At 56.6% G+C, this 24,110-nt stretch overlaps 1 protein-coding gene across 2 annotated transcripts in view; it reads right to left on the bottom strand.

Moving 5' to 3' along the window:
- GRM4 (glutamate metabotropic receptor 4) overlaps positions 1-24,110 on the bottom strand; it is a 68,348-nt gene that overhangs the window by 9,627 nt on the left and 34,611 nt on the right. For both annotated transcript variants that reach the window (XM_080366993.1, XM_080366994.1), the window contains exons 4-9: positions 13,824-13,959; positions 11,183-11,337; positions 8,938-9,078; positions 2,903-3,103; positions 1,880-2,016; positions 373-1,308 (exon numbers count right to left, since the gene is read on the bottom strand). In XM_080366993.1, the coding sequence (XP_080223119.1) occupies positions 373-1,308; positions 1,880-2,016; positions 2,903-3,103; positions 8,938-9,078; positions 11,183-11,337; positions 13,824-13,959 (1,706 nt within the window). The remainder of the gene's footprint in view (positions 1-372; positions 1,309-1,879; positions 2,017-2,902; positions 3,104-8,937; positions 9,079-11,182; positions 11,338-13,823; positions 13,960-24,110) is intronic.

Below are 24,110 nucleotides of genomic sequence, written 5' to 3'. Positions count from 1 at the left end.
GCTGGCTAGACAGTGCTTGGTCCCTTTTCCATGCAGAAATGGTGCTCACGACACCGGGGACCTGGATTTGCCTTGGGGGCTCATCCTCCCCCAGCCCACAGAGCAGCAGCCTGGGCTGCCCACCGCTACCCTGCCCGGCGAGGGGCAGCAGGGCCACCAGGGCACAGAAAACCAGAGCGAGGAAATGAAACAGGAAAGTCTCTGCTCCCCAGCAGAGCAAGAAGTTTGCAAACCAACTCTTCCCACCATGATTCCCAAGCTTGCAGGACCGCAGAGAAACACCCCTCCTTGCTTAGGACCTGTAAGCCTCTCTCAGCCCCTTTCCTTGCAGCCCACAGGGCCACCAGCCAGACCCCTCCCCACCTCCCTTACCTTTTCCGCCGACTGCGACGTCCCAAAAAATATAGGGATGAAGGCTAACCACACAATGCAAGTAGTGTACATGGTGAACCCGATGGGTTTGGCTTCGTTAAAGGTCTCCGGGACCCCGCGGGTCTTAATAGCATACACAGTGCAGGTGACCATGAGAAGCATGCTGTACCCAAGCAAACAGATGAGGGAGAGGTCCGAAATGTCACATTTGAGGATGCCCCGGGCAAAGTGGGGGTTTGTAGTCCGCTGGTCCTCGTAGTCAATGACAGAGTGGGACGGGTCCACGATGAACCAGATGCAGACACCCACGAGCTGCAGCGAGATGAGGCTGAAGGTGATGACCAGCTGGGAAGCAGGGCTGATGAACCGGGGGGCACTCACCGACTTCTTGCCCTGCTCGAAGATGCGGTAGATGCGGTTGGTCTTAGTGAGCAGGGCGGCATAGCTGATGCTCATGCCAAGCCCGAGGAAGATGCGTCGCAAGGAGCATGTGCTCAAGTCAGGCTCAGCGATCATGAGGAAGGTGGTGGCATAGCAGAGGAAGATGCCCGTCAGCAGGACGTAGCTCAGCTCCCGCCCCGATGCCTTGACAATGGGCGTATCGTTGTAGCGCACAAAGGTGACCACCACGAAGAGGGTGGCAATGATGCCCACAATGGCGATAAAGACAGGGACCACAGCCCAGGGTGAGCTCCACTCCAGCTTGATGATGGGGATGGGGGTGCAGCTGGTGTGGTTCTCGTTGGGCCGCTCGTTGAAGTGGCACCGCTTGCAGTGGAACTCATCCAGCTGGTACTGGTAGCCATCGCAGCGCTCGCAGTGCCAGCAGCAGGGAATGCCTTTCACCAACTTCTTCCTCTCGCCGGGTTTGCAGGGCAGGCTGCAGATGGAGCTGGGGAGCTGGCTCCCGCCCCCCGGCCACAGCATGTTCTCCACCTGTGGGACGAGATGGCACCAGCCCTACTGATGCTCGAGCTGGGCATCAGTCAAGCATTCCTGGGGCACAAGGGGATGCCTCGCCTCTGCTTGTGGCAGCATTGCCTGAATCCGGCCCCTCACCCCACCAGTACATCCCATGAAGGACCCCAGCCCTACCCAGCTGGGACAGGGAGGCAGTGAAGCTCTCCATCAGCCCTTTGGGAAGATTCAACACCAGAAACCCAAAACAAAGTCCCTTCTTCCCTGAGAAAACCCCCTCTGCTCTGTTTTGGCTTCTAATTCCCTTACCAGAGCTGCAAAGTTGGGTGCCTGAGCCAGTGGGACATGGTCACGCACGCTGATGGTGGGTCACCGTGGCCGAACCACAAGCGTGTACTCGGGGGACACCCTTCCCTCTGACCCTCCCCCAAGTTTGGCTGCCAAACTTGCACCCATGGGCTCCTGCCTCCCAGCCAGGTTTGCTACACCCTACATGGCCTCAGTGGGTGCAGGAGAGAGCTGCAGGACCTTCCCCTTGGCACGGCCCGTGCACGGCCACGCCACAGGACCAGCCAGCCCCCAGCCTTACTTTTAGGTGGAGGTGGTCAGTCCATTGCCCGATGACTTTGTACTCAGGAGTGGAGTTCCTGATCTGGTACTGGTAGATGTCGTAACGCCCCGGCGCGTCTCCGTTCTCGTTGAACGTCACGGGAGTCCCAGCAATGCCTGCAAGAAAGGGAGGGCTCAGCACCCAGCAGAATGGGGTGGTCTGGGTGATGCTGTCAAAGGGGGCTCTGGTTTGATGCTTCCCCTTTGGCGTGGGGTTTCTCACTGCTGGGAGTGCTGCAAGCTGCCAGGATGATGCCAAAGCGGACACAGGGTGGAGGAAACAGCTGAGGAAAAGAAAACCAAGCCCAAACCCAAGCTGGTGCAGGGACCTGATGGTATCAACCCTCCAACCACCCCAGGAGCCAGAGCTCACGGAGCAACGCCAGGCACCGAGCGCTGTTACACCAGCCAGTTTACTGCTTCTTTTAAAAAGCGGGGGGAAAGCAGCTTTAAAGTCAAATCAAGTGAACTGTGCAAATAAACACTAATGAAAGCAAGGAAGAGAAAAATCAAGCAAGAGGAAAAATAAATAAAGGAGACATTGCAGAGGAGATCACAGAGTGGAGATACACAGAAGTAATAAGGAGGACAAGACAGAGAAAATGTTTATTAAGAAGACAGAGGAAAAGATGTGTTTCCAGAGATCTAATGATGGACAAGGACACAGCAGCGGGACTCAGCGGGACCTCTGCCAGTCGTGATGCAAGGAGGCAGCAGGGGGAGCGGGCAAGGGAAGAGGCCAGGCAGGCAGGACCACAGGGCGAGGGCAGGATCGCAGTCAGGTTACTCTCCAAAGGCTCCCAGAAGTAGAAGCTCAGACCTCCTCATCTGCTGAGCTGCTGCAAAACCACCCCGTCTTTGCACCCAGCATTTGCAGCATGGCGAGCCTCAAATGGTAACACCAATAATTGCAGGTGCTGCTGTGTGACCCATCACAGGGAACAACCCAAGACATCCAGCCCCACGGGACCACTCCTCCCCACCGCCCCGGGCATGGACAGACCTGAGAAGTTGACGTTGCGGATGTACTTGAGCAGCTCCACACCATCCACTGGGTCCATCCTGGGGCACAGCCCCACCTTGCCAGGGCACAGGTTCTTGTGCATGTTGTGCAGAGCGTGCCCCATGGCGTAGACGGCGTCGATGACAAATTGAACTTTGCCCTCCTGCTCGTACGAGGAGTCCTGGCCGATCCGCTCTCGGTCTGCAGACACACATGAAGCAGGGCTGCCATCTCCCTGCCATCCCAGCCGTTTTCCGCTGGGACGTTTCTGCTGCAGCCAAACCCTTGCAAACAAGCCCCCTCTGGACTGAAGCAGCTGGAAACTCCAACACCATTCCCAAAACTACAAACCCATCAGCCAGCCAGGGTACCTCTTTCCCAGCGGGAAGCTTATGCTATCTCGGCATGCCCTGGGAAGGTGCAGCAGGGCAGAAACGCATCTCAAACACCACCAGACTCCCCCCAGCACAAACCCCACATTGCAGATGTATTTCACAGTGCCAGCCCAAGGCACCGGCTGTATCTGCTCTGCCAGGGCTCTGGGCTCTAGCCTCTCCACCCCCTGGAAGTCCTCCCATCGCCTGTGTGTCCCTTGTCCGGAGGGGTCAGGAGGGACAGCTGGGGGGATGCTGTGGCTCTCACCCCAGCCCCTCTGAGCAGCACACGGGAAGGTTTGGGGTCCGTGAGCTGGACTCTGCAGGCAGGAGGAGGGTGACACGCAGCCAGGGAACACGTTTACTGGGGAAATACCCAACTAACCTCCCTGTAACGTAGTTCTGAAAACGTGGGTGCTGGCACCCAACTGTGCTTCCAAGAGCCCTTGGGGTGTCACATCCCCCAGCCATCCCTGTACTCCCAGGTCCCTCAGTGGGACATGGGCTGGTCTGTGATCAACATCCCATCCTCACCCCATGGGCTGACCTCTTTCATCTTGCCAGGAGCTCCCACCAGCTCAGTTTCTATCAGCAGTATCAAGGGACTGCCCAGGCAGTATCATCACTGGGTGCATGTCCCCCATCTCACTTCCCAAAGTCTCCTGTCACCCTGCTCCCCTTGTCACCCTCTGCCATCCTCCCACCCCGCTGACCCTGCACCCCCCTGCAGCCTCCCCAGCCACCCAGGCATGCAGGATCCTGCAAGGATCTGGTAATTACAGCGACAGCTGCCTGCCTCTCCTGTCATAACTGTCCTTAATGGGACCAGAAACATGTTAATCATTTAGCAAAAGACACCGATTAATGTAGCATGCTGTTAATTACAGCTAAGAAAGCATCTCCCATGCCACGACGAAGAGCCATGGCCTCTGCATCTCCATCACCGCCTCTGCAGCACGCCCGGGCACCCCGCCAGGCCACAGGTCCTTTCTTCAGCAACAGCAAAAGGGAAGGAGAGTTTCTCAGGGAGCTGAGGACATGGCCTTCATCCTCTGGAGAGGCAGAGGCATCCTAGAAAGCCATGCAAGGGTGTCCAAAATAATTAATTCTGGCTCCACCATGCACGGATGCTCCCTGATGTAAGGTGGGGATTTCCAGGGACTGCAGGAGAGCAGGGCACGCGCCTGTGCGGATGGGGACAGAGAAGGCACGAGGCAGCAGCAGTTGCTGGTCTCCTCCCTCCCTGCTGCAGGAAGGTGGGACGAAGCCAGCGCTGGATGCTGAGCAAATCTTCGCTGAGCAGGGACGGCCCCGAGAGCCACATGCCCGGAGGTCCCCACACCGGGACGGAGAGTGAAACGTGCCACTGACAAGACACTAAAGCAAACTGATAGCGAACTGACCAACAAGAAAGGATGATATCAAGGAGGTGAATTTATAGCCCATCCTTCAAAGTTATAAAAATGCTTTCGGACTACGTGGAGATTACTCATGCAAAACCCGTCAAGTTATCCTTTCTTCCACGTTATTGACAAGAGCTATTAATCTTCTCCCTCAACTTTGGGCCTTTCCCCGCATTCATCTCTCAAGGAGCAGACAAGCCACTCTATCTTGTCAAGATAATTACCCATTAAAAAAAAGGGTGTAACAGAATGCCCAGGGGAGCTGAGCCTGTGGGGATGTCCCAGCCCCACTGCCACCTCCAGCACCATCCTGCCGCTCCGCAGAGGCTGCCGAGCCTAGAGGATGCACAAGACCCAGGACTTGTCCCTTCCCAGCTCCTCAGCTTCCCAGCAGGCGCCTGAAATCCCACACAGGTCCCAGCAAGTAAAACACAACCTGCTGTGATCAGGCAGGCTGCGGAGGCTGGGTTTCCTCCTGAACATCCCTCTGGCTTGCAGTGAGCAGCGTCAGCCCAGCAGCGTGGTGGGAGAAGCTGGCTCCAGTGCCAACGCTGAGCCGTAGCGGATAAGCAGCATCCCCAGGGATGTTTGGCCAGCACCTTGCCCCAGGTCCCAGCTGCTTTTTGCAGACGGGAATTAGGCTGGTGCACACACAGGCCAACACGAAGCAGAAAGCCAAGGCTTGTTCCCAACATGGAGACAATAATCTCTGCCAAACTTGCAGTAGATGAGGGCCACAAAAAGGATGTGACCCCACTGATTATAATAGCAGAGTCGCGCATTGTTCTACAGGGCTGATAATTAATTTTCAAGTGCCTGATGAGCCTCTGCAGGCAACCCTCGGAGGATGGGCTCAGCTATCTTCTCAAGCGGTGGATGAGATGGGATTAGCATCAATTCCCATCACATTGCCGGCACCAGCAGTTAATCAAAATCGCTCACACTGCTGCTCTGGAGAGCTGGGGAGCGGTGTCACCTCTGGATCTCCGAATCTCATGGGTGCTGGCAGCAGCACCCATCTCCGCATTGTCAGGTGGGGTGAGCCTGTCTGGGGAGCAGGGGCTGCCCCCCGCCCCAAGGGATACTCGCTGCAAAAATCTCTGCAACGAGGGTTTGAGCTGCTCTTGCAGTGAGGCTGGCGGTGCCTGTTTGGACAGCAGGGATGTCCAGGGATGCGAAGAGAAGCCGAGCAGAGGCATTGCCGGGACATCTTTGCCTGCTCAGACCCAGTCTCAGTCAACAGGAGCCTTTTATCATCTTAACTACCCAGCGAGCAGTGCAAATCCTCCCCCGTTGGCCTGGCTGGGGCATGCTGTGCTAGAAAACAGCCAGTGCCAAAAAAACATAAGCCCGTATTAAAAAGAGACCGGAGAGAAGCAAAACAGAAAGGGAAAGGAATATGAGGAATCACAATAAAGGGAAAAAAAAAAAACAAACAAAAGCCCCTCTCCCCGCCACCCATGGTGCTGCTCTGCATCGATCGACAGCCTGGTCGGTTGGAGGTGAGCACGCAGAGACATCCCCAGCCCTGCTTCAAAGCAGAGTTACCATCCAGCCCTGCTAAATGAAGGCCATTAATTAGCTCTCCTGGAGAAAAAGTAGCCCATAGGGCCTGGGAGCATCCTGCAGTCCCCGTGTGGGTGACAGGTGGGGGGACACAGCCCCGAGCCATACCCCATCGTCTTGCCCTTGCCACCCCATCAGCCCAGCAAACGCAGTGCTGCCATCAGCTCCTTCACCCCCGCTCGCAGCACCCCAGCACCTCCCCGTCTACATCCGCACGTGTGAGAATTAACAAAGCAGCTGGCAGGACCCTTCCAGCCCAGCCGACTGGGCGCGGGCAGGGGCTGGCTCACCCACAGGAGCCCACCCAACCCCGGAGGGCTGGGGCTGCAGCCCAGCGGAGGGAGCTTGCAGGTGAGGAAGGATGCTGAGGTGGTCCTACTGCGAAAGCAGCCGGGAGACAGGTCCTGACCCGATTCTGGTCCTAGTCCCAGCAGGACAGCCTGGGGATGGAGCGCACGGGTCCTGATGGATGCTAGGGTTGGTCTCCCACCCCAGCCCTCACTCCTCACCTTCCTCCCAGCTCTCCCATACATGAACGAGAGCTGTGAGCTGTCCTGTTCGGTGGTGGGACCCTCCAGTTTGGGTTTTGGGGTGCAAAAGCAAGCAAAGGCAGCATTTCTCTGTGCCTGTTGGGCTCTACCCAAACTTGAAGTCCATGGGGAAAGTCAGTACAATTCCCTCTAGAAAACAGCCCCAAGCAGGACATTTGCATAAGCTGAGCAAAGCAGGAGTGCATGGATCTGCACGGGCAAGTTATTTGCTTCATCGTGCATTATTTCCCTGCTTTGCATATCTGCCAAGCAAACATTCAGGAGATAATTTATTTGCTGACAAAATTTAGATAATTTAAAGACAGTTCCTAGGACATTTGCCATGTCATGGTTTCAGCTGCCTCCACTAATACCTTGGCCCTGAAATATTGCTTGTTGAAATGCTACATTACTGTGAAGATGAAGAGATCAGTGGTCTGCAGGACCTGCTCATGCATTTCCTCCTGCCGGGGATTTCTTGATGCAATCGGGAAAGCTGAGGCACTCTCAGCTACCCAAAGCCATGGCCATGGCCAGGTTTCTTGCATGCCTTTGCTGCTTACCAAACTCACACCTATGCATTAGACACAAGACTACTTGGGGAAGCTGCAGCACTGGAAAGCCCTTGTGGGGAAGGAGAGGTGTCCCCAGATCCTCAGCTGATGATTTGATGCCTGTAAGGGAGAGGATATGGAAGCACCATCCATCTCATCCTCAGTGGTGAAAGCAGGGGGGAAAAAAACCCAACACCTTAATGATCAAACTTTCCAGGCACAGCCATGTCCATCTGCCTGCTGGTGTGCCACGGCTTCCACAGGCATCCGTTCGAAGGGGATGGGGGGGATGCACAAACGTCCCCAAGTCCTGCCACGTCGCAGCCTGTGAGCCGCTGTGTCGTTATCTGTCTTCAGCCGGTGCCAGGCAGGCAGTAAATCTCTCCCATCTCTCAGTAAACATGTCATCTCCTTGAGCCTCCAACCATCACCTCAGCAGCAGTGCTGTCAGCAAGACAGATCCCCTGGTTGCCTTGTTTACTGCATTAATCCCTACAAGCCTCTCTTTTAGCTGGAAATAGCTAAAAATGCACAGTGGGGCCTGAGGAGGGGGTCAGGGGCCTGGGATCAGGCTCTGCTGGCCTCCCTGCCGGGAGTGGACAAAGGGGAACATCAGCAAAGCAATTTGCAGCAAGAAACAGGCAAACACCACTCCAGCGTGTGTGCGTCCCAGGGTGATCACCTCCTCCCTGGGTACCCCTGCACCCTCCCGTGGGATGCTTGGCAGCACCCTCCCTGCAGGCATCAGTGTGCCACAGCCCCAACCTCAATGCTGGCTAAGCAAGACCTGGATCCTGACCCTGCGCTATCAACTGGCCTCATTTCTCCACCAGGTTTCTGCTCAGGTGAGGCAGGAGCCACCAGCAAGGGAGCAAGGATGCACCGGTGGCTTCGTGCCTTACATGGGACAACAGTGCTTCTGCCAAGCCCACAGTGAGAAACAGGCCATTGTTCAAATGCTGCAAAGCAATGCAGGATCCAGCCCCAAATCCCCCAAATCCGAGTGGTTTTGTACTCACAAAAGACGGGGCCAAGGGAAGGGGGATGCGCAAGAAGTTTGCGTGAGAGGGAGCCGCCCTGGGAGCTTTGCACGGGGACGGTGCCTTTGCACACACACAAACCAAGCAGGCTCCACCCGCTTTCTCAATCACACACAGCACATCGGGATGCACAAAAGCATTTTTGTGCAACACTCTCGTCCACTTTTAAGCAAGCCACCGCCATCACCAGCCCCGCAGACACCCGAGTGCCCGTGCAGCCGAGCTGCTCGGCGTCACCCACATTCCCCACGCTGCAGAAGCGCCAATGTTTCCCCAGGTTTTCCCAAATTCCCACCTAGCTTTGATGCTTAGCCCATAAAAAAACACACAACTGAGCCTGCCCCGCGCAGAGCATTAATTGCCACGTAGTTGCCTTGAGCTGGGCTGGCAGCTCTGGAGCAATAAGGACATGGCTGTGCTGAAAGGCCGTAAGGGGAAGGCAAGTGAAACTTCTCTAACACTTGCCCTGGGCTCCCTGCCATCACCTTCACGTCCCCATGCACCCCGTGCAATACAGCAGCGCACACCCACGAGCCTCTTCTTGCCACAGCATCCCCACCACTCTTACTGGTGCACTTCTTGATGCTGCTGCCCTTCTTCAGCGCGTGCCGACTCAGCTTGCAGTGGAAGTTTTCCTCCCAAAACTCAGCAAACCAGATGTTTCGGCGGTTGTTGTCCAGCGTCCTGCTGGAGAAGTAGCGGTCGAAACCTGCCCGGGGAAGAGAGGATGGAGGGAAAAATCTCTGGGATGGCAGAGAGATGCTCAGCATGGCCCAAAACTCCCCAGGCAGAGGGCAGGAGGGTCTTGTGAGTGACGGGGCCTGGGGACATGTAAGACCGCGGTGGGTTTGTGTCCGAGGTGCCACTTGGGCAAGGCTGCAGGCTGGAGAACCCACTCAGGAAGACCCAGTGCAAAACACAGTCTTTCTGGGACATCAAGGGCAAGAAGAAAAGCTTCTCTTGGTATGTTGGTTATAAAAGGAAGACTAGAGAAGATGTGGGCCCTCTCTGGAAGGAAATGGGAGACCTGGCTACCCGGGATATGGAGATGGCTGAGGTACTCAACCACTTTTTTGTGTCATTCACTGGCAAGTGAAGCCACACTGCCCAAGGCGCAGGGGCTGAGAGAATGAGGAACCGCCTGGTGTAGGAGAAGATCAGGTTCAAGACCATTTAATGAACCTGAAGGTGCACAAGTCCATGGGACCTGACAGGATGCACCCGCAGGTCCTGAGGGAACTCGCGGATGAAGTTGCTAAGCCACTGTCCATCATATTTGAGAAGTCGTGGCAGTCCAGTGAAGCTCTCGCTGGCTGGAAAAGGGGAAATGTAACCCCCATTTTTGAAAAGGGAAAAAAGGAAGACCCAGGGAACTACAGGCTGGTCAGTCTCACCTCTGTGCCCAGCAGGACCATGGAGCAGATCCTCCTGGAAACTGTGCTAAGGCACACGGAAAATAAGGAGGTGACTGGTGACAGCCAGCGTGGCTTCACGAAGGGCAAATCGTGCCTGACAAACCTGGTGGCCTCCTACAATGGGGTTACAGCGCTGGTGGACGAGGGAAGAGCAACTGGTGTCATCCACCCAGACTTGTGCAAAGCATTGGACGCTGTCCCACTTGACATCCTTGTCTCTAAGCTGCAGAGAGATGAGTTTGATGGATGGACCACTCGGTGGGTGAGGAATTGGCTGGATGGTCGTGCTCAGAAGAGCTGTGCCATGGCCAAGCAGAGACCAGTGGCAAGTGGTGTTCCTCAGGGTCCGTACTGGGACCGGCACTGTTCAACACCTTTGCCAGCGACACGGGCAGTGGGATCGAGCGCACCCTCGGCCAGTTCACTGTGACACCGAGCTAAATGGTGTGGTCAACACGCGGGAGGGAAGGGATGCCACCAGAGGGACCCTGACAGGCTGGGGAGGTGGGCTCGTGCGACCCTCGTGGAGTGCACCAAGGCCAAGGGCAAGGTCCTGCACGTGCGTGGGGGCGATGCCAAGCACAAAGACAGGCTGGGCAGAGAATGGAGAACGGATCGGGAGCAGCCCCGAGGAGAAGGGCTTGGGGGTGTTGGTGGACTAGAAGCTCAACGTGACCCGGCAACGTGCACTTGCAGCCCAGAAACCAACCGAATCCTGGGCTGCGTCGCCAGCAGCGTGGCCAGCAGGTTGAGGGAGGGGATTGTCCCCCTCTGCTCCCACCGGCAGTGCTGCATCCTGCTCTGCGGCCCCAGCACAAGAAGGACATGGACCTGTTGGAATGACTCCAGAGGAGGCCACACAGGTGGTCAGAGGGCTGGAGCACCTCTCCGTGGAGACTGGCTGGCAGAGGTGGGGCTGTTCAGCCTGGAGAAGGCTCCAGGGAGACCTTATAGCACCTTCCAGCACCTAAAGGGGCCCACAAGAAAGCTGGGGAGGGACTTCTTACAAGGGCATGTAGTGACAGGACAAGGGGGGGTGGCTTTACCCTGAAAAGAGGGCAGATGTTGGTTAGATATTAGGACGAAACCCTTCACTGTGAGAGTGGGGAGGCGCTGGCACAGGGTGCCCAGAGCAGCTGTGGGTGCCCCATCCCTGGCACAGTTCAAGACCAGGTTGGACGGGGCTTGGAGCAACCTGGGCTGGTGGCAGGTGTCCCTGCCCATGGCAGGGGGTGGCATCGAGATGGTCTGTCAGGTCCCTTCCAACCCAAACCATTCCATGTTTCTTTGATTGCTTCCCAGCCAAAACCTTGCAGTTAAGGGGATGCTGTCAGAGAGGACAACCGACCAAGGAGGGGGGAGGGGAGCTGCAGGAACCCACCCAGTGCCACCCCTTACCTTTGACAGAGACCCGCTTGGGCAGGATGGTGACAGAGCCCTCGGCCACCTCCTCCAGGTGCAGGACTGGGGAGATTTTGGAGCCCCAGCTGTCTGAGCCCATCCAGATGAAGTGTCCTGTCTGGTTCGCCCTCTTGGCCGCCTCCAGCACCCTTCTGTGGAGAGAAGCAAGAGGCACTGGCACTTGCCAGCACCACAGGGCCCGTGGAAGCGGGGATGCTGGCGTGGGGCAGGGCTCAGCGCTGTTTGCATCTCCTGTGCTGGGCACTCGGTTCGGCACCAGCCACCACGCACAACCCGGTGCATATGGACACATGAGAGCAAACCATGCTGCTCAGCTCCCACACCCTCCGTCCTCCCCAGCCCAGGCACACAGGCTGCTTTTCGCACCTCATTTGCATATTTGCTGACTGGTAATTGAATTTCCCCCTTAATTACCCAACATTAGGAAAAAAAAATCAGGTTATGCCGCAGCAGGCAGGAGAAGCAGCAGCACTAGAGAGCACGCGTGTGCTCTGCTCTGATCAGCATTGCAAGCCACAGGAGAGGGCCAGCCAGTGCTGCCAGTGCCCAGGCTAGAGCTAAACTGGGCTCTGCTGGGCAAAACTGGGCAGCTGAGCAGCAGCTGGGAGCTGGAGACACCATCCGACCTGCCAAGCATCCCTCACCGTGGCCAGACACTCAGCCGCACACGCTTGCACGCTCCATAGCACCAGCCAGTTCAGAAAATCGCAGTAGTGGATGGGAGCTTTCCTGGATCCACCCTCCAGGCTCTTTTTTCCCAGGGCTCGCTGTCCCCTCGGGGGCTTGTGTGGGTCCCCAGCCCCACAGGAGCAGGGCCCAGGGCAGCTTCACCTCCCCATCTCCCCGTGCAGCGAGGAGGCAGGTTTGTGACTCACCCCCCGCCGTCGGGAGCTGATCATTTCAAGTCCAGATGGTGTTTGAAACACGTAATAAGGAGAAAAAAAAAAAAAAGAAAAAAAAAAAAAAAAAACACATACAAACTGAGCAAAGAGCGGAGACAAGAAGGGAAGAGGCAGGCGTGCTCTGGGAGCCGCGGGGCCAGCAAGCAGCCGGGGAGCCGTGCCAGCTGCTCCGTGCTCATCCGGGGTTGCCCCCAGCTCCGGGTGCATCCCACCGCAGGTTGGTCAGCAAAGCCCACGTCCCGCTCCAAGCACAAGCAGCATCTCCAGTTGCCCATGGTCCCCGTGCGGGGCAGGAGCTCCCCAGGGCAAATCTAGGCTATTCCTGTGAGATCAGTGATTTACACGCGATCCGAGCCAGGCAGAAATTTGAGCAACAACCACCCCCAGACCATCTTGCTCGGCAGCACGGCCCCGTGTGTTTCGGGAGAGGCAGCACATCGTCTTCCAGGCTTCGCAGCCCATCCTGGCACGAGGGTCGGGATCACGGCAGTCTCCACTCCCGGGCGAAACCCACATTTACCCAGCACGAGGTAGGTGCATGTAAACCACTGTTCATGGGATGTAATCCTATTTGGATGGGTAAATGTTTACAAACCCCAGTTAATGGGACTTGCCATTTACACAGCGAGGTAAATCCCCCGCTTCTCACCACACACCCGCGTAAATGTCAGGTTTGCAGACATTTCTATTAAGGAAGGAAAAAAGAAACTCAGAGCGTTTGCACATCTGATGTAAACTGATTTAAAATCGCAGTTTACCCACATTTACATAATGTTTGCTGATTAATAAATTAGATACTTAGAAAATCAGGGGTAGTTCCATGTGAATCATTCTGCTCCATAAACAACGGGAGCTGCAAGACATTGCATCTTCGCCTGCAGAGCAGCTCATCACCTCAAAGTGTGGCTGCATCCCCAGCCCCACTGGGCAGGCAAGGCGACAAGGGGGGGTCCCTGAGAGGGTTCCTCTTCCACGCTGGGGGCTGAAGCTGCACAGCAAAGCAGAACTGGTGCCTGGATCCTGCCACGGCTGGTGCTCAGTGAGGACCCGCGCCAGCTCTGACCCAAGCTGTGAGCAGCGTGGAGCAGCTGGGTGGTGACAGCAGGGGTTTCCAAAGCCAGCAGAAAGCAGATCTTTCTTCCGTTGAGCTCTGCATCGCTGTGGTTTGATGGCAGCAACATGCCAGGCGGCCACTCCAAAGTCAGCTCTTGTGGGTCTCTGCTGCAGATCCATCCCTGCCACGCTGCAAGGTGCATCCTCTCCCCATTGCAGGCACGTCCCTGCCACGCTGCAAGTTCATCCTCTTCCCGTTGCAGGCACGTCCATGCCACGCTGCAAGGCGCATCCTCTCCCCGTTGCAGGCACGTCCATGCCACACTGCAAGGTGCATCCTCTCCCCGTTGCAGGCACGTTCCTGCCACGCTGCAAGTTCATCCTCTTCCCGTTGCAGACACGTCCCTACCACGCTGTGAAGGCAGCTACGCAGGCACAATCTGCTGCATGTTGCAGACACGTCTACACCACGTTGCAGACACATATGCACACTGCAGGCACGGCTGGCTCCGGGTGTAGTGCCCAGCTCCTGCCATCAGCATCCCACACCCTATGCCCCAGCCAACGGCACATGCAGAGCGCCCATCAGGCTCGATGCGGGTGCCCTGAGGTGCATTTCCCCCCGCCAGCTTCCCTTCCCAGCCAGGCCAGCCCCTCCGCACCTGATATCGTCTTCATTAGCAAAGATGATGATGGCCCGCGCGTGCGAGGTCTCCAGGAGGCGGTGGATGATCTTGTCGAACTCTCCCGGCTTGGGCTCCCGTGGGATCTTGACGGACTGGGCCACGCACACACCCCCTGCGGCAGAGAGAGCCCCGGGACTGAGACACCCCCACGAGCCCCCATCCCCCAGGACAACCCCTCTCCCAGGGCTCCTCATCCCCACAACAGGCAAACAGGGGGGCTCCCCAGCTCCCACCCCAGTGAGGGGCTCAGGACGACACCATCTCCACAGCCCACAGCCCCCAGAGCCCCTGACCATCAGCCAGCCCCCCAGGACACATACCCAAGCCTTGCCCTTACACCTCCTCACCCAGGTCACTGCCTTCACCCCTCCTTCTCCCCAACAGCTCAGCCCTTCTGTGCCACCTTCCCTCCCATCCCGGATCTCCATAGCTCTTCTCTGCCTTCCACCCACTCTTCCAAGTACCTGTCACCTCAAGCCACAACCACATCGCCCCCCATCCCCCCAACAGACACAGGGTCCCATCCCGGTGGCTCAGAGGGGGTTTTCCAGCCAGCTCCAGGCACCAGACCCTCCCCAGCCCAGGACTGGGTTTTGCAAAGGGCTCTGCGCACACAGTGGTCAAATACTGGCACAAACAGCCCACAGGAAGAGGAGATGATGGGCTGCAGCCCCAGCACCAGCCCTTCGCCCCCAACACAGCAGCCTGGCTCTGCAAAGGGTTTTATTCCCATCCCTGCAGCACCAGCCGAGCTCCCAGCCCAGCTTTCCACAGAGTGATTGCAAAAGCAGCTAATTAAAATTAAAAGAGACAAGGGGAAGCTGGCAATTGGAAGAGTCCCCACACATGGCTGCTGGGCTCCCAGCCTCCAGCTCCGAAAAGCCAGAGCCCTCCTGCTCCTGCATTTTTGCAAATGCCAATAAAAAGAGAGATGGGAGCGAAAATTAAACATTGTGGGACCTTCTGAATGTAATTGATGGTCTCAATTTGCATAGTAAATGACACGGCTGATACCTCGCCTGTCATTAAAAGATGCCCGCTTAAGCAAAGGTCAGAGTAATTAGCACATGGTGGCAGGGAGAGATTTCCCAGCATAAGGCCCTGGAGAGGAGCAGGGGGAGGATGGGATGGGGACAGGCTCCGAAGCAGAGGGATTGCTCCCTCCCACAGGGCTGGAGTAAAGCTGGAGTAACTTGGCCCCCTTGCAGTCAAATGCAGAGAGAGGGGGGGATCTGATGGGTGCTGAGCATCCAGCAAGGGAGGCTGCAGGGATGGGGATAACAGCATCCCCCAGCAAATCTCCACTGGCCGGGGGACCATCGCCCAGCCCCGGCACAGGGGGGAGGGGGGGGTGTTAGGTTGGGCTTTTCTTTTTTTTCCTATTCTAAGAAATTGGGCCAATTTGCTGTGTGTTTTCCATATGGGGAGCCAGATGGATGGAGAGGAGGGAGTTGGATAAACAGACTCCCGGACAGACAGATCAGCCAGGCGAGACGGGCAGCAGCAGGCAGTGCCGGCAGGACGAGCGCATCCCTGGCTGGGGGACACTCAGCCCCGGTCACCACCAAGTCCCCGGCCAGGCCAGCGTGGCACCAGCTGTGCCACCAGAGGTGACAACTAAGGAGCTGGTGCAGCTTAATTACAGTTTCCATGGCAATAAAAGGAGAAAATCCAACAAAAGCAGCAGTTTGCAAACACAAGACCCTTTCCAAAAGCCCCGGCGCAGTCGGGCAGGTGCGTGCACGTGCAAGTGACAGCTCGGGGCTGACACAAGCGCACACCCGTGTGCCACCAGCCACCAACACAGCCAGGCTCCTCTGCTCCGGGCTCGTGCAAGAAGACACACGCTGTGACACATCCCACCGCGACACGTGCCCCTGAACACATGCGCACCACGAGTGTGCAACACAGGGACACGGCGGGTCCAGGTGTGCACGTGGCAGCTGCAGCACCAGCCCCTTCCCAGTACAGCCAGAGCCGAGCCAGCTCCCAGGCTTTCCTGGCACAGCAGCAAGGCTTTGCCCTGGGGCCCTCCACGAGGGTTTTATTCTCGGGGCTTTGAGCATCCCCAGGATCCTGGTGGCACTTGCAAATGGCCTTGGGCAAACTTGGAGCAGGGACCACCTCCTCCTACACGTGGCGAGAGCGGGTGGCAGAGGAGATGGGCCCGTAAATAAATAAGAAAAGATACTAAATCAATGGCAATTCAGAAATGACCAAGCTGCTCGGCAGCTCTGTTAAATCAAACTAACGAGGAATGTAACAAAAAAGGGATACAGGCAATTAGGATGTAATGAGGACTTTATTAATGCACTGGCTGGAGAGCACCGAGTACGTGAGGGGGGACGTGGCCAGGCCAGTGGGAAAGTGGGGATGGGGCCCCAAAAAAGTGGCTGGATGCTGGGAGAAAACTGCCCCAAGGATGAACACAGATGTCTGCAAACCCTGGCTGCCAGGCCTGGGCCCTAAGGTTTGCTACAGCTCATCAGGGATCTCCAAGCTCAAAAATAACACAAAACCAGCCTGGGTGAAAGCCCCCGGGGGGGTCTGGGAGCCCCCCATTCCCCCAGCGCCCTCCTCCAGCCCCACGGACTGATGCTGACAACACCACTTAACATTTTTATCTTCTTAATAATGGAAAAAAGGGGTCAAAGGGGTCGGGGGTGGGGCAGGCAGAGCTGTGCGTTTCGGGGCAGCCCTGCTCACCTCCAGCAGCCCAGGCTCTCAGCGCCTGCATTATTCATGGACCCCAGGCGCCACAGCGGGAAGGGGGATTTGCCAAGTGATGCTCCTACCGTCTTCCGCACAAAAATCCATTTAGTCAAAACACTCCTTTAAAGCAAGAAATCAAAGCGAGGTGGCAGTGGCCATGGGGAGGAGGTGGCCACTCTCCCTCCTCCAGCAGGACAGCACAGCATCGCTTCCCAACTCAGGCCAAAGTCTGACTCTGGGAGAAAGCAGGAGGCAAGGTACAGGGACGCCTTTCCTCCCCCAGCTTTGTGAAAGGACCAAAGAGGAGTAGGAACAGCGAGGAAAGCCTCCAGGATCAGGGCAACATCTCACAACCAGCTGCTGGAGGCCCAGTTTAAGGATGCTCAGACGCGGTCCCGTGCGTGCCATCACTGACAGATGGCAGCACAGGATGCAGGGCGCTTGCAGCAAGAAACAGCCTTGAAAAACCCAACTTGAGCCCATTTCCAAATCCCCTGTGGGCTGGGGAAGCAACCAGGCACCCAGAGCTGCAGCCTCAGGACCTGGGAGCACCCAGAGCACCACCGGAGCTCCCGCAGCGGTGGCAGCCCAGCCCCATGATGACAGAGCCAGCAGCTTCGCAGGGAGGCTGCTAGGAAGAGCCAAGGATGCAATATTCAGCAGCCCGCATCCACGGAAGCGGAGACCGACAGGGAAAGTGAAATGGTGGGGACGTAATTACAGGAGGTGGCCAAGCGTGTCTGGCACTGCACTTGCAGCTCTTTCTCTGCTGCCTGCCGGAGCTTGCTGTAACAAGCCCACCCTGGTTAATAAGCAGCGGCTGCCCCATCTCACCCAGACAGGTCCCAGCGCAGGGCAAGAGGGAAAAATCTCCCACACGAAACAGGGACACGCAGCGAGAGCAGCTCTGCCAAGGGAAGGATCTGCCACGGGGCTCGTCCAGCAAACAACCCACCCTCCTGCCACAGGGCCAGGGATGCGCCTGCACCCAAGTGCCACCCCGAGGTGGCCCCAGGAGCAAAACCACGAGGGTCTGCACCCAGTGCCACCCACCAGCCCCATGCACCCATCCCCGCCGTGCATGGCTTGCCTGTGAGTGTATCCCCCCCGACCCAGGGCAGGGCAAAGCCCCCCAGGAGCAACCTGCTGCCTGTACCATCCTCAAGCACGCGGCCGCATCCCTCCCACCGGCATCACCCCCAGCCCAGCGAGATCTCAGCCTCCTCCAGCATCCCCGCAGCTCGCCGGGGGCCGCAGGGACTCTCCTCATTAAGGTGGGGTTAACGCATGTTGTCAAACACAGGTCAGGGTTTAATCTCCACCATTACGGGCTCGGTGGGAGCACAGCTGCTCTGGGAAGCACCCTCTTGATTGCAGGTAGCTAATAAGCTTTTGCTGCTGCTAACGCACACCATCAATCAGGGAGCACTCTGCTGGGGCTCCCCACCGAGCCGGCAGCTGCCAAGTGCTGGGCAAGCACAGGCATGGCACGTAGAGAAGGGGGGCTTGGCTCAACCGTGCTGGGAACGGCAACACCCATGTCCCCCGCACCACCACGTGCTCCCCAAGCAGCCCCAGGCACCCCGAGGAGGGGTCCAGGCTCTGCACAACTCAGCAACGGTGGCCGTCTGCATGCAGCACCTGCACGGCTCCCTCCATGCTCCTGGCCTCCCTAATCCCAGCCATTTAAATAAGATTCCAAAGCCCAGAGTCTTAATTGGCAAGCAGCAGGCTGCTCCCCTGCCCTGGGATTCATTATTCATGTCACTTCAAAGCCTCCAGGAACCAACTCAGTAGAGGAGAAGTCATTAGGGACACGGCTCTTTGCCCTCCTGGAGCAAAGCTCCTGCACCATCGTGAGCCTGGTACACTTCGGTCAAACCACAGAGCACGGGATGCCCCGCACCGGGCGGGGGCTTCCATCCTCCATCCACCCACCCACCCACCCTCAACACTGCAGCAGCATGTGCCTCTGCAGGTTGGGGAACGCTCCCTACATCCCATGGCACCCACACACGGACAGGCCGGCTGGGGAGCGTGGTGTGATGAGGGAACAGCCCAATGCCACGGCATGAGCTAAGGGACAACAGCAGCACCGACGAGCCCACCCCGGTCCCACCACCCACGGTGTGGTCTCACCTTTGCTGCGGCAGAGCCCTAATGACAGCCATACCCAGATTATCCCGCATGGTGGCTGCAATATCCTACGAGTCCCAGTCCCACTGCTGGCAAAGCACCTCCGCTATCAGCTCAGGTGTGCTTGGGGACACTGACCCACCTTTGTCACCCCAAGCCAGCCCCAGCGCATCCCCCTGGTGCAGCCAGATTCTCAACTTGTAAACTTCTGCACATCACTGCAAGGTGGGCATCTCACCCCTTCCCTCCTGGCAATGCAAAGCAGGGAGTGACAGCAGCCCCCCAACCCCCAAGTTTTTTCAGCCTGGTCCCACTTTGGGGATGGTGGGTCCCTCCTTGTGTGTCCTGAGCTCTGCACCATGCAACCCCATCACCAGAGGCTCCCGGCACTTGCCGCCTACCTCATCCCTGGAACAGGCTCAAACGCTGCTCTTCAGTGTTTTGAAATCTCATCAGGCATTATCAATCCGAGCAATTTGAGCCTGCTTTTCAACTGCCTGCATTGCTGGGCTAAATCGGCAATTAATGAATTTGCAATGGGGAAAAGAAAAGAAGAAAAAAAGCAAGTCTTCAGCTCAAGCCTAGGGCCCTGGGCAGGGCACTGGGGAGCAGAAAATTCAGGTTCCTCATGCAAGTAAGTAACAGCACCACGGTCTGTGTCCACGGGAAAGCTCTTACGCCAAAGACCTCATCAGGGACTCGGTGAGTCAAGCCCCCCCAGCTCCTGCAGCCCCTCTGTGGGCGAGCTGCATCTCCTTCCCCCTCACCCTACTGCAGCACTGAACTGAGAAGAGCCAGCACGCTCTGGGATTTTTGGGGAGGTTTCTAGCAGGATTTTGCAGTCTTTCCCCCATCTACTGCTGTGCACAGGGAGCATCGCTCTGCAGTCAGAGGCTGGAGATCACTGCCTGCAGCAGAGCCCCCCACCCATCACGCAGCTCCAGGAGCCGGGGCTTGAAGTGCCAGGTGAGTCCTGAAAGCAAAGACAGCTTTTCCCTTCATTTATCATAATAATTCAGCTCAGCACTCCTAACCCAAGCCCACACCACAGAAAACACCCAGGCTCCCCGCTTCACTGACCCCCCCCGGCTGCGTCTCCCGTCTCACCCAGACCTCACCACTGGCACTGGCACAACGCAACCGGGGTCGCCAGCCTGTGGGCACCCACAACACACATCAAAAATATTCACAAGCAACATATCGACTCGAGCTGCCTCCATAACCCAGCTTTGGGCTGCGAGCCAGAGCCCGCGCACCAGCCTCGACCGCAACTAATAGCTCCTCTTCGCCCGGCCCTACTCCCCTCCCTCCCCGCTCCCACCGAGATGCCAAAACAAGGAGCGGAGGGAAGAGGCGAGGGCAGCGTTATTTACAGGCAGATTTTGGCCAGCAAAGGCATCCAGGCCTGGAGCCTGTGTTTTTCCAGGCAGCGGTGCCCAGTAGTCCCAGTCCGGCTCTGGCTCTCCCCAGTCTCAGCCTGCTGGACACTTTGCAGCCACCAGCGAACAGCTCAAGGGCAGGGAAGGTTTTTAGGTGGGGAAACTGAGGCACAGCTCCCTTCAGGCTGTATTGGGGTACACAGCACTGACAATAGCAAAAAGAAAAGAAGCAGTGGGGGGGAAAGAACAGGAGAATAACTCGGGAAACATGGTTCCTGCCTCCAAGGAGCCTGCGAGAGTTGCAGGACCCAAAGCAACGATGGCAGCAGAGCCTCGGTGGCCAGACCTGTCTCTCCAGCTGCCCCGTCCTGCATGAAGGCATTGCATCAGTGAGAGCTGGGGGTAATTTTTGGGCAGAGGGTGGGATGATACAGTCCAGCACAGAAGCTCAGGGGGTGAGTATAAGCATGCTGGTGACCCTTCATGAGCCACACTATGAAAGGACTTCTCAGGGATGCTCCGTTTGAGCCCTGGAGGGGCCAGAGATGCCACCAGCCTTGGCGTTATCAGCCAGAAAACACCCACAGGAAAAGACTGACCCAAAAGCCAGCCTTCCCGCAGAGCAGGGACCCTTTGGGCTCATGGCATCATGCCACAAAAAAAACCATCCAGCTCTGCGCTGGCTGCTGGATGGGACGATTTGGCTGGGTAACCGAGACGCCGGCAGCAAATAAGAGCCCTCCGGTGAGCCGTGGTAATTGAGTGCTGACTGCACAAGAACAGCCGTCCTCAGGGATGAAAGGGAGCTGGATCACCAGCCCTGCTCTGCCTTACCGCTCATCACACCTCGCTGCCACAGGGCTGAAGGTCACTCGCTTGAACTCCTGCCCACTCGGCTGGGGAGGGAACTCCAGGGACAGGGCCCCACCAGCATCATCCTCCCATCCATCCCAGCTGGGGACAACATCCACGGGACCCAGAACAAAGGCACTCCCCAAAACCAGCAAATAACCAGGATTAGCCACATCCAGGATTGCACATACAGGTCTGCCATAAGGACACAGCCTATTTTTCCTTATTTGGGAGCAGCTTTTTGGGTGCAACATCCTGACACATCAACCAAAAGTAATGAACCCGGCTGAAACCAGAAGGAGACAGCCATGAATGTCACATGGGGATGAACAAATGCATCACAAATACATATCAGCCTCCTCACTAAAAAATATAGAAAACTCAGCGAAGGATAAAACAGCAGAGGGGGGAAATGACAGTGTAAAATTGATCCAGACACATGACTAAGGAGTCTTGCATTTGGCTGGAAATATTACCCTCTTCACAAAACCGAGCGCTGCACATTACGACGCATGGCATAACATGCTGCGCTCACCAGCTAAATTACATAAACATAAATCTAATACTTCATTTCCAAGAGCTCGGCAACAGCAGAGATGTCAGCACACCCAGAACCAAAGGGCTGCTGACAGGTCTGCCCGTCCACCCCAACAATGCCACGGATTGGGGTCAGGGGCTGATGCTGTACACCAGGGGTGGGAGGTGGGGACACTGGAGACACCCCAGTGCTGGCCCTGCCTTGCGCTGGTGCCCAGCGTAAATACAGCTGACACCCACTGCCTTTGCAGGATGCTTTGGAGGAGCAGGATGCTTTGAGGGAAGCACTGAAAACACTTTAAAATGGCCAAAGGAAATTCACCCTTTGCAGGCTGAACACCTCTACAATGCTAGCACCAAAAAAAAAAAAAAAAAAATCATTCTACTAAATAAGAACCAGCTGGCCATCGGTGCAACCACCAGCAATCACCAGGGGCCAACAGCATAATTGCCAGAATAATTGCAATATATAAGACGTGCCAGTATGTCTTGGTAACCCAGGGCCAGCCTTGGCTGCAGGAATAACCTGTCCCCGGGGTGAGATCCTTCCCTCCCCGCCAGCGGAGGGAGTGGGTTTGTGCCTCGAGCAAAAACACTTTCCACTGCGACAGCGAGGGCTTTAGCATGAGGCTTTGCTAAAAATTGAAACTGAAGGTCAAGTTGATAATGCATCAGAAAGCAAACAGCTTGAATGCTAACTGCTAACTACAGCAATGAGCATTATTGCCTGATGGAAATAAAAACTGACTCTGAAGGCTCAGGCTTGGCATGAAAAATGAAGGAGAGCGAGTTCAGGAGGAGAGCGGGAGATGCTCACCCTGATCCCCAGGTCGGGTCAGAGACCCCCTGCGCTGCCCCCGCCGCTCTCCCTCCTGCAGGGCTCTTTCTCCCAGCATAAATACCCCCGACCAGGTAAACTCCATCACTTGACAAACTGCTGGCAAGCCCTCGGCAGAGGCCAGATCCTCAGTCAACCGACAGCCCTTTTACATCACTTTGACATGCTGGAGGCACCTTGAAGCAGCAATAAATCGCAGGACCCTTCATGCTGCTGGAGAAATGCAAATGAGTGCCAGGCATATACAAACAGGCTATAAAGGAGAGGCCAGATTCTTCACCTGCTCCTAGTGGCTCTGTGCTGGTGTAAAGGTATTTAGTGTCAGCAGAGCCATCTTTAGGGGGGAAGACAGAGAAATGAAGCAGGTGCAGCCCAGCTCCTCCTCCACCCTTGCAGTTGCCACCACAGGGGGCAAGACTGGGAGATCTTCAAATAAAAATAAAATTAAAAACAAAAAAAAAAAAAAGAAAAAGCATGTTCTTGGTCCAACCTCACCATTATTCACAGCCACGGAGCCCTCTTCCATGGGCAAAGCAGTGAGGGTGAGACCCCCGGTGCTCCTTCCCGGGGGAGATGCTTTGGGAAGCAGCTTGGAGCCCACCCAAGCGAGAGCTGCTGCCCCGGCGCCCTGACTCCGGCTGATAAACGATGGCTCTTCTAAGTAAACGTATTCCTGCGGCGTGGCATTACTGCTGATAACACACAGGCTGCACTTACGCCGCTGTTATACTGCAATTACAGTGGAATTATGCTTTTTGATAACTAAATTATCACTAATGCACATAATCGTTGGGTTACGTGGATACACAAATTACAGGACTGCCTCAGCCCCAGATTAATACACGTGCATTTCGACTCCGTGTACACTTGTTTACTCTGCAATTACACTGTCATATCGTTAACCATCTGGTTATAAGAATTCGCGGTAACCACAGGTATCCGAGAGAAGAAGTGCTCGCGCTGCAGTAGGGCCACCAGTCACAACCACCGCTCCTTACTGGTGCTTAATGGAGGAGGACGTGGCTTCCAATCCTGCCTGTGCCCCAGCCCTCTCACCCCAGCCCTGTGCAGCCCAGCACCCCGGGGAGCAGCACCATGGGTGCTGGAGCAGACGCAGAGCATCCTCCAGCCCTGCTTGCTGCAGGATAAGGGCACAACAGAGCCAGGCACAGGCTAACGAAGCTGCTTCACCCTGTCACACCCCCCCCCCGCCCCGTGTCACCCAGCAGTCCCATCAGCCCTGCCCTGGGCATCTCGCTGGGCAGATTCTGCCGGCCCAAGGCAGGCATGGAAACTCCCTTTTTTTGGGTGGAAAAATTGCTGGAAATAATGCAAAAATGCCCCCAGCTCCCCCAAAAAAGGCTGCTTTCCCTTATTGCTCCTATAGTCAGATGAGAATCTCATTATCAGCACTAACCAGCTGGGGCTGCTGTTTGCATTTACAAACCCTGGGAGCTGTTAACATCGCCATAAGGGCAGTCCTTTGCTCGCAGCCCTTCCATGGGGCACCCCACCCTGCAGGGCACCCCTGGACCCACGTACCCCCCACGGCACCTTTGCATCTGCAGATCCACGTATCATCCCCTGCAGCAACTCGCCGTCACACCCGACTGCGTGGACACAACCCCAGCTTGGCGCGGGCACCCCAGCACTGCTCACACCTGCATCCCCATCCCAGGGCACGAGCATCGCACCCGCCTGTTCCGAAGCATCCCCACATACTCCTTCTTGCTCAACCACAACCCTGTAAAAATATTCTGCTTTTCAAGTTAAAATCCTGAAGAGCAGTTTCCAGGTTGAATCCCCAGA

The sequence above is a fragment of the Falco punctatus genome (assembly GCF_963210335.1).
Source record: "Falco punctatus genome assembly, chromosome: 17".
NCBI lineage: Eukaryota > Metazoa > Chordata > Aves > Falconiformes > Falconidae > Falco > Falco punctatus.
Note: the sequence above shows the minus strand (reverse complement) of the source record. Positions and strands in the feature narration are given on the sequence as shown.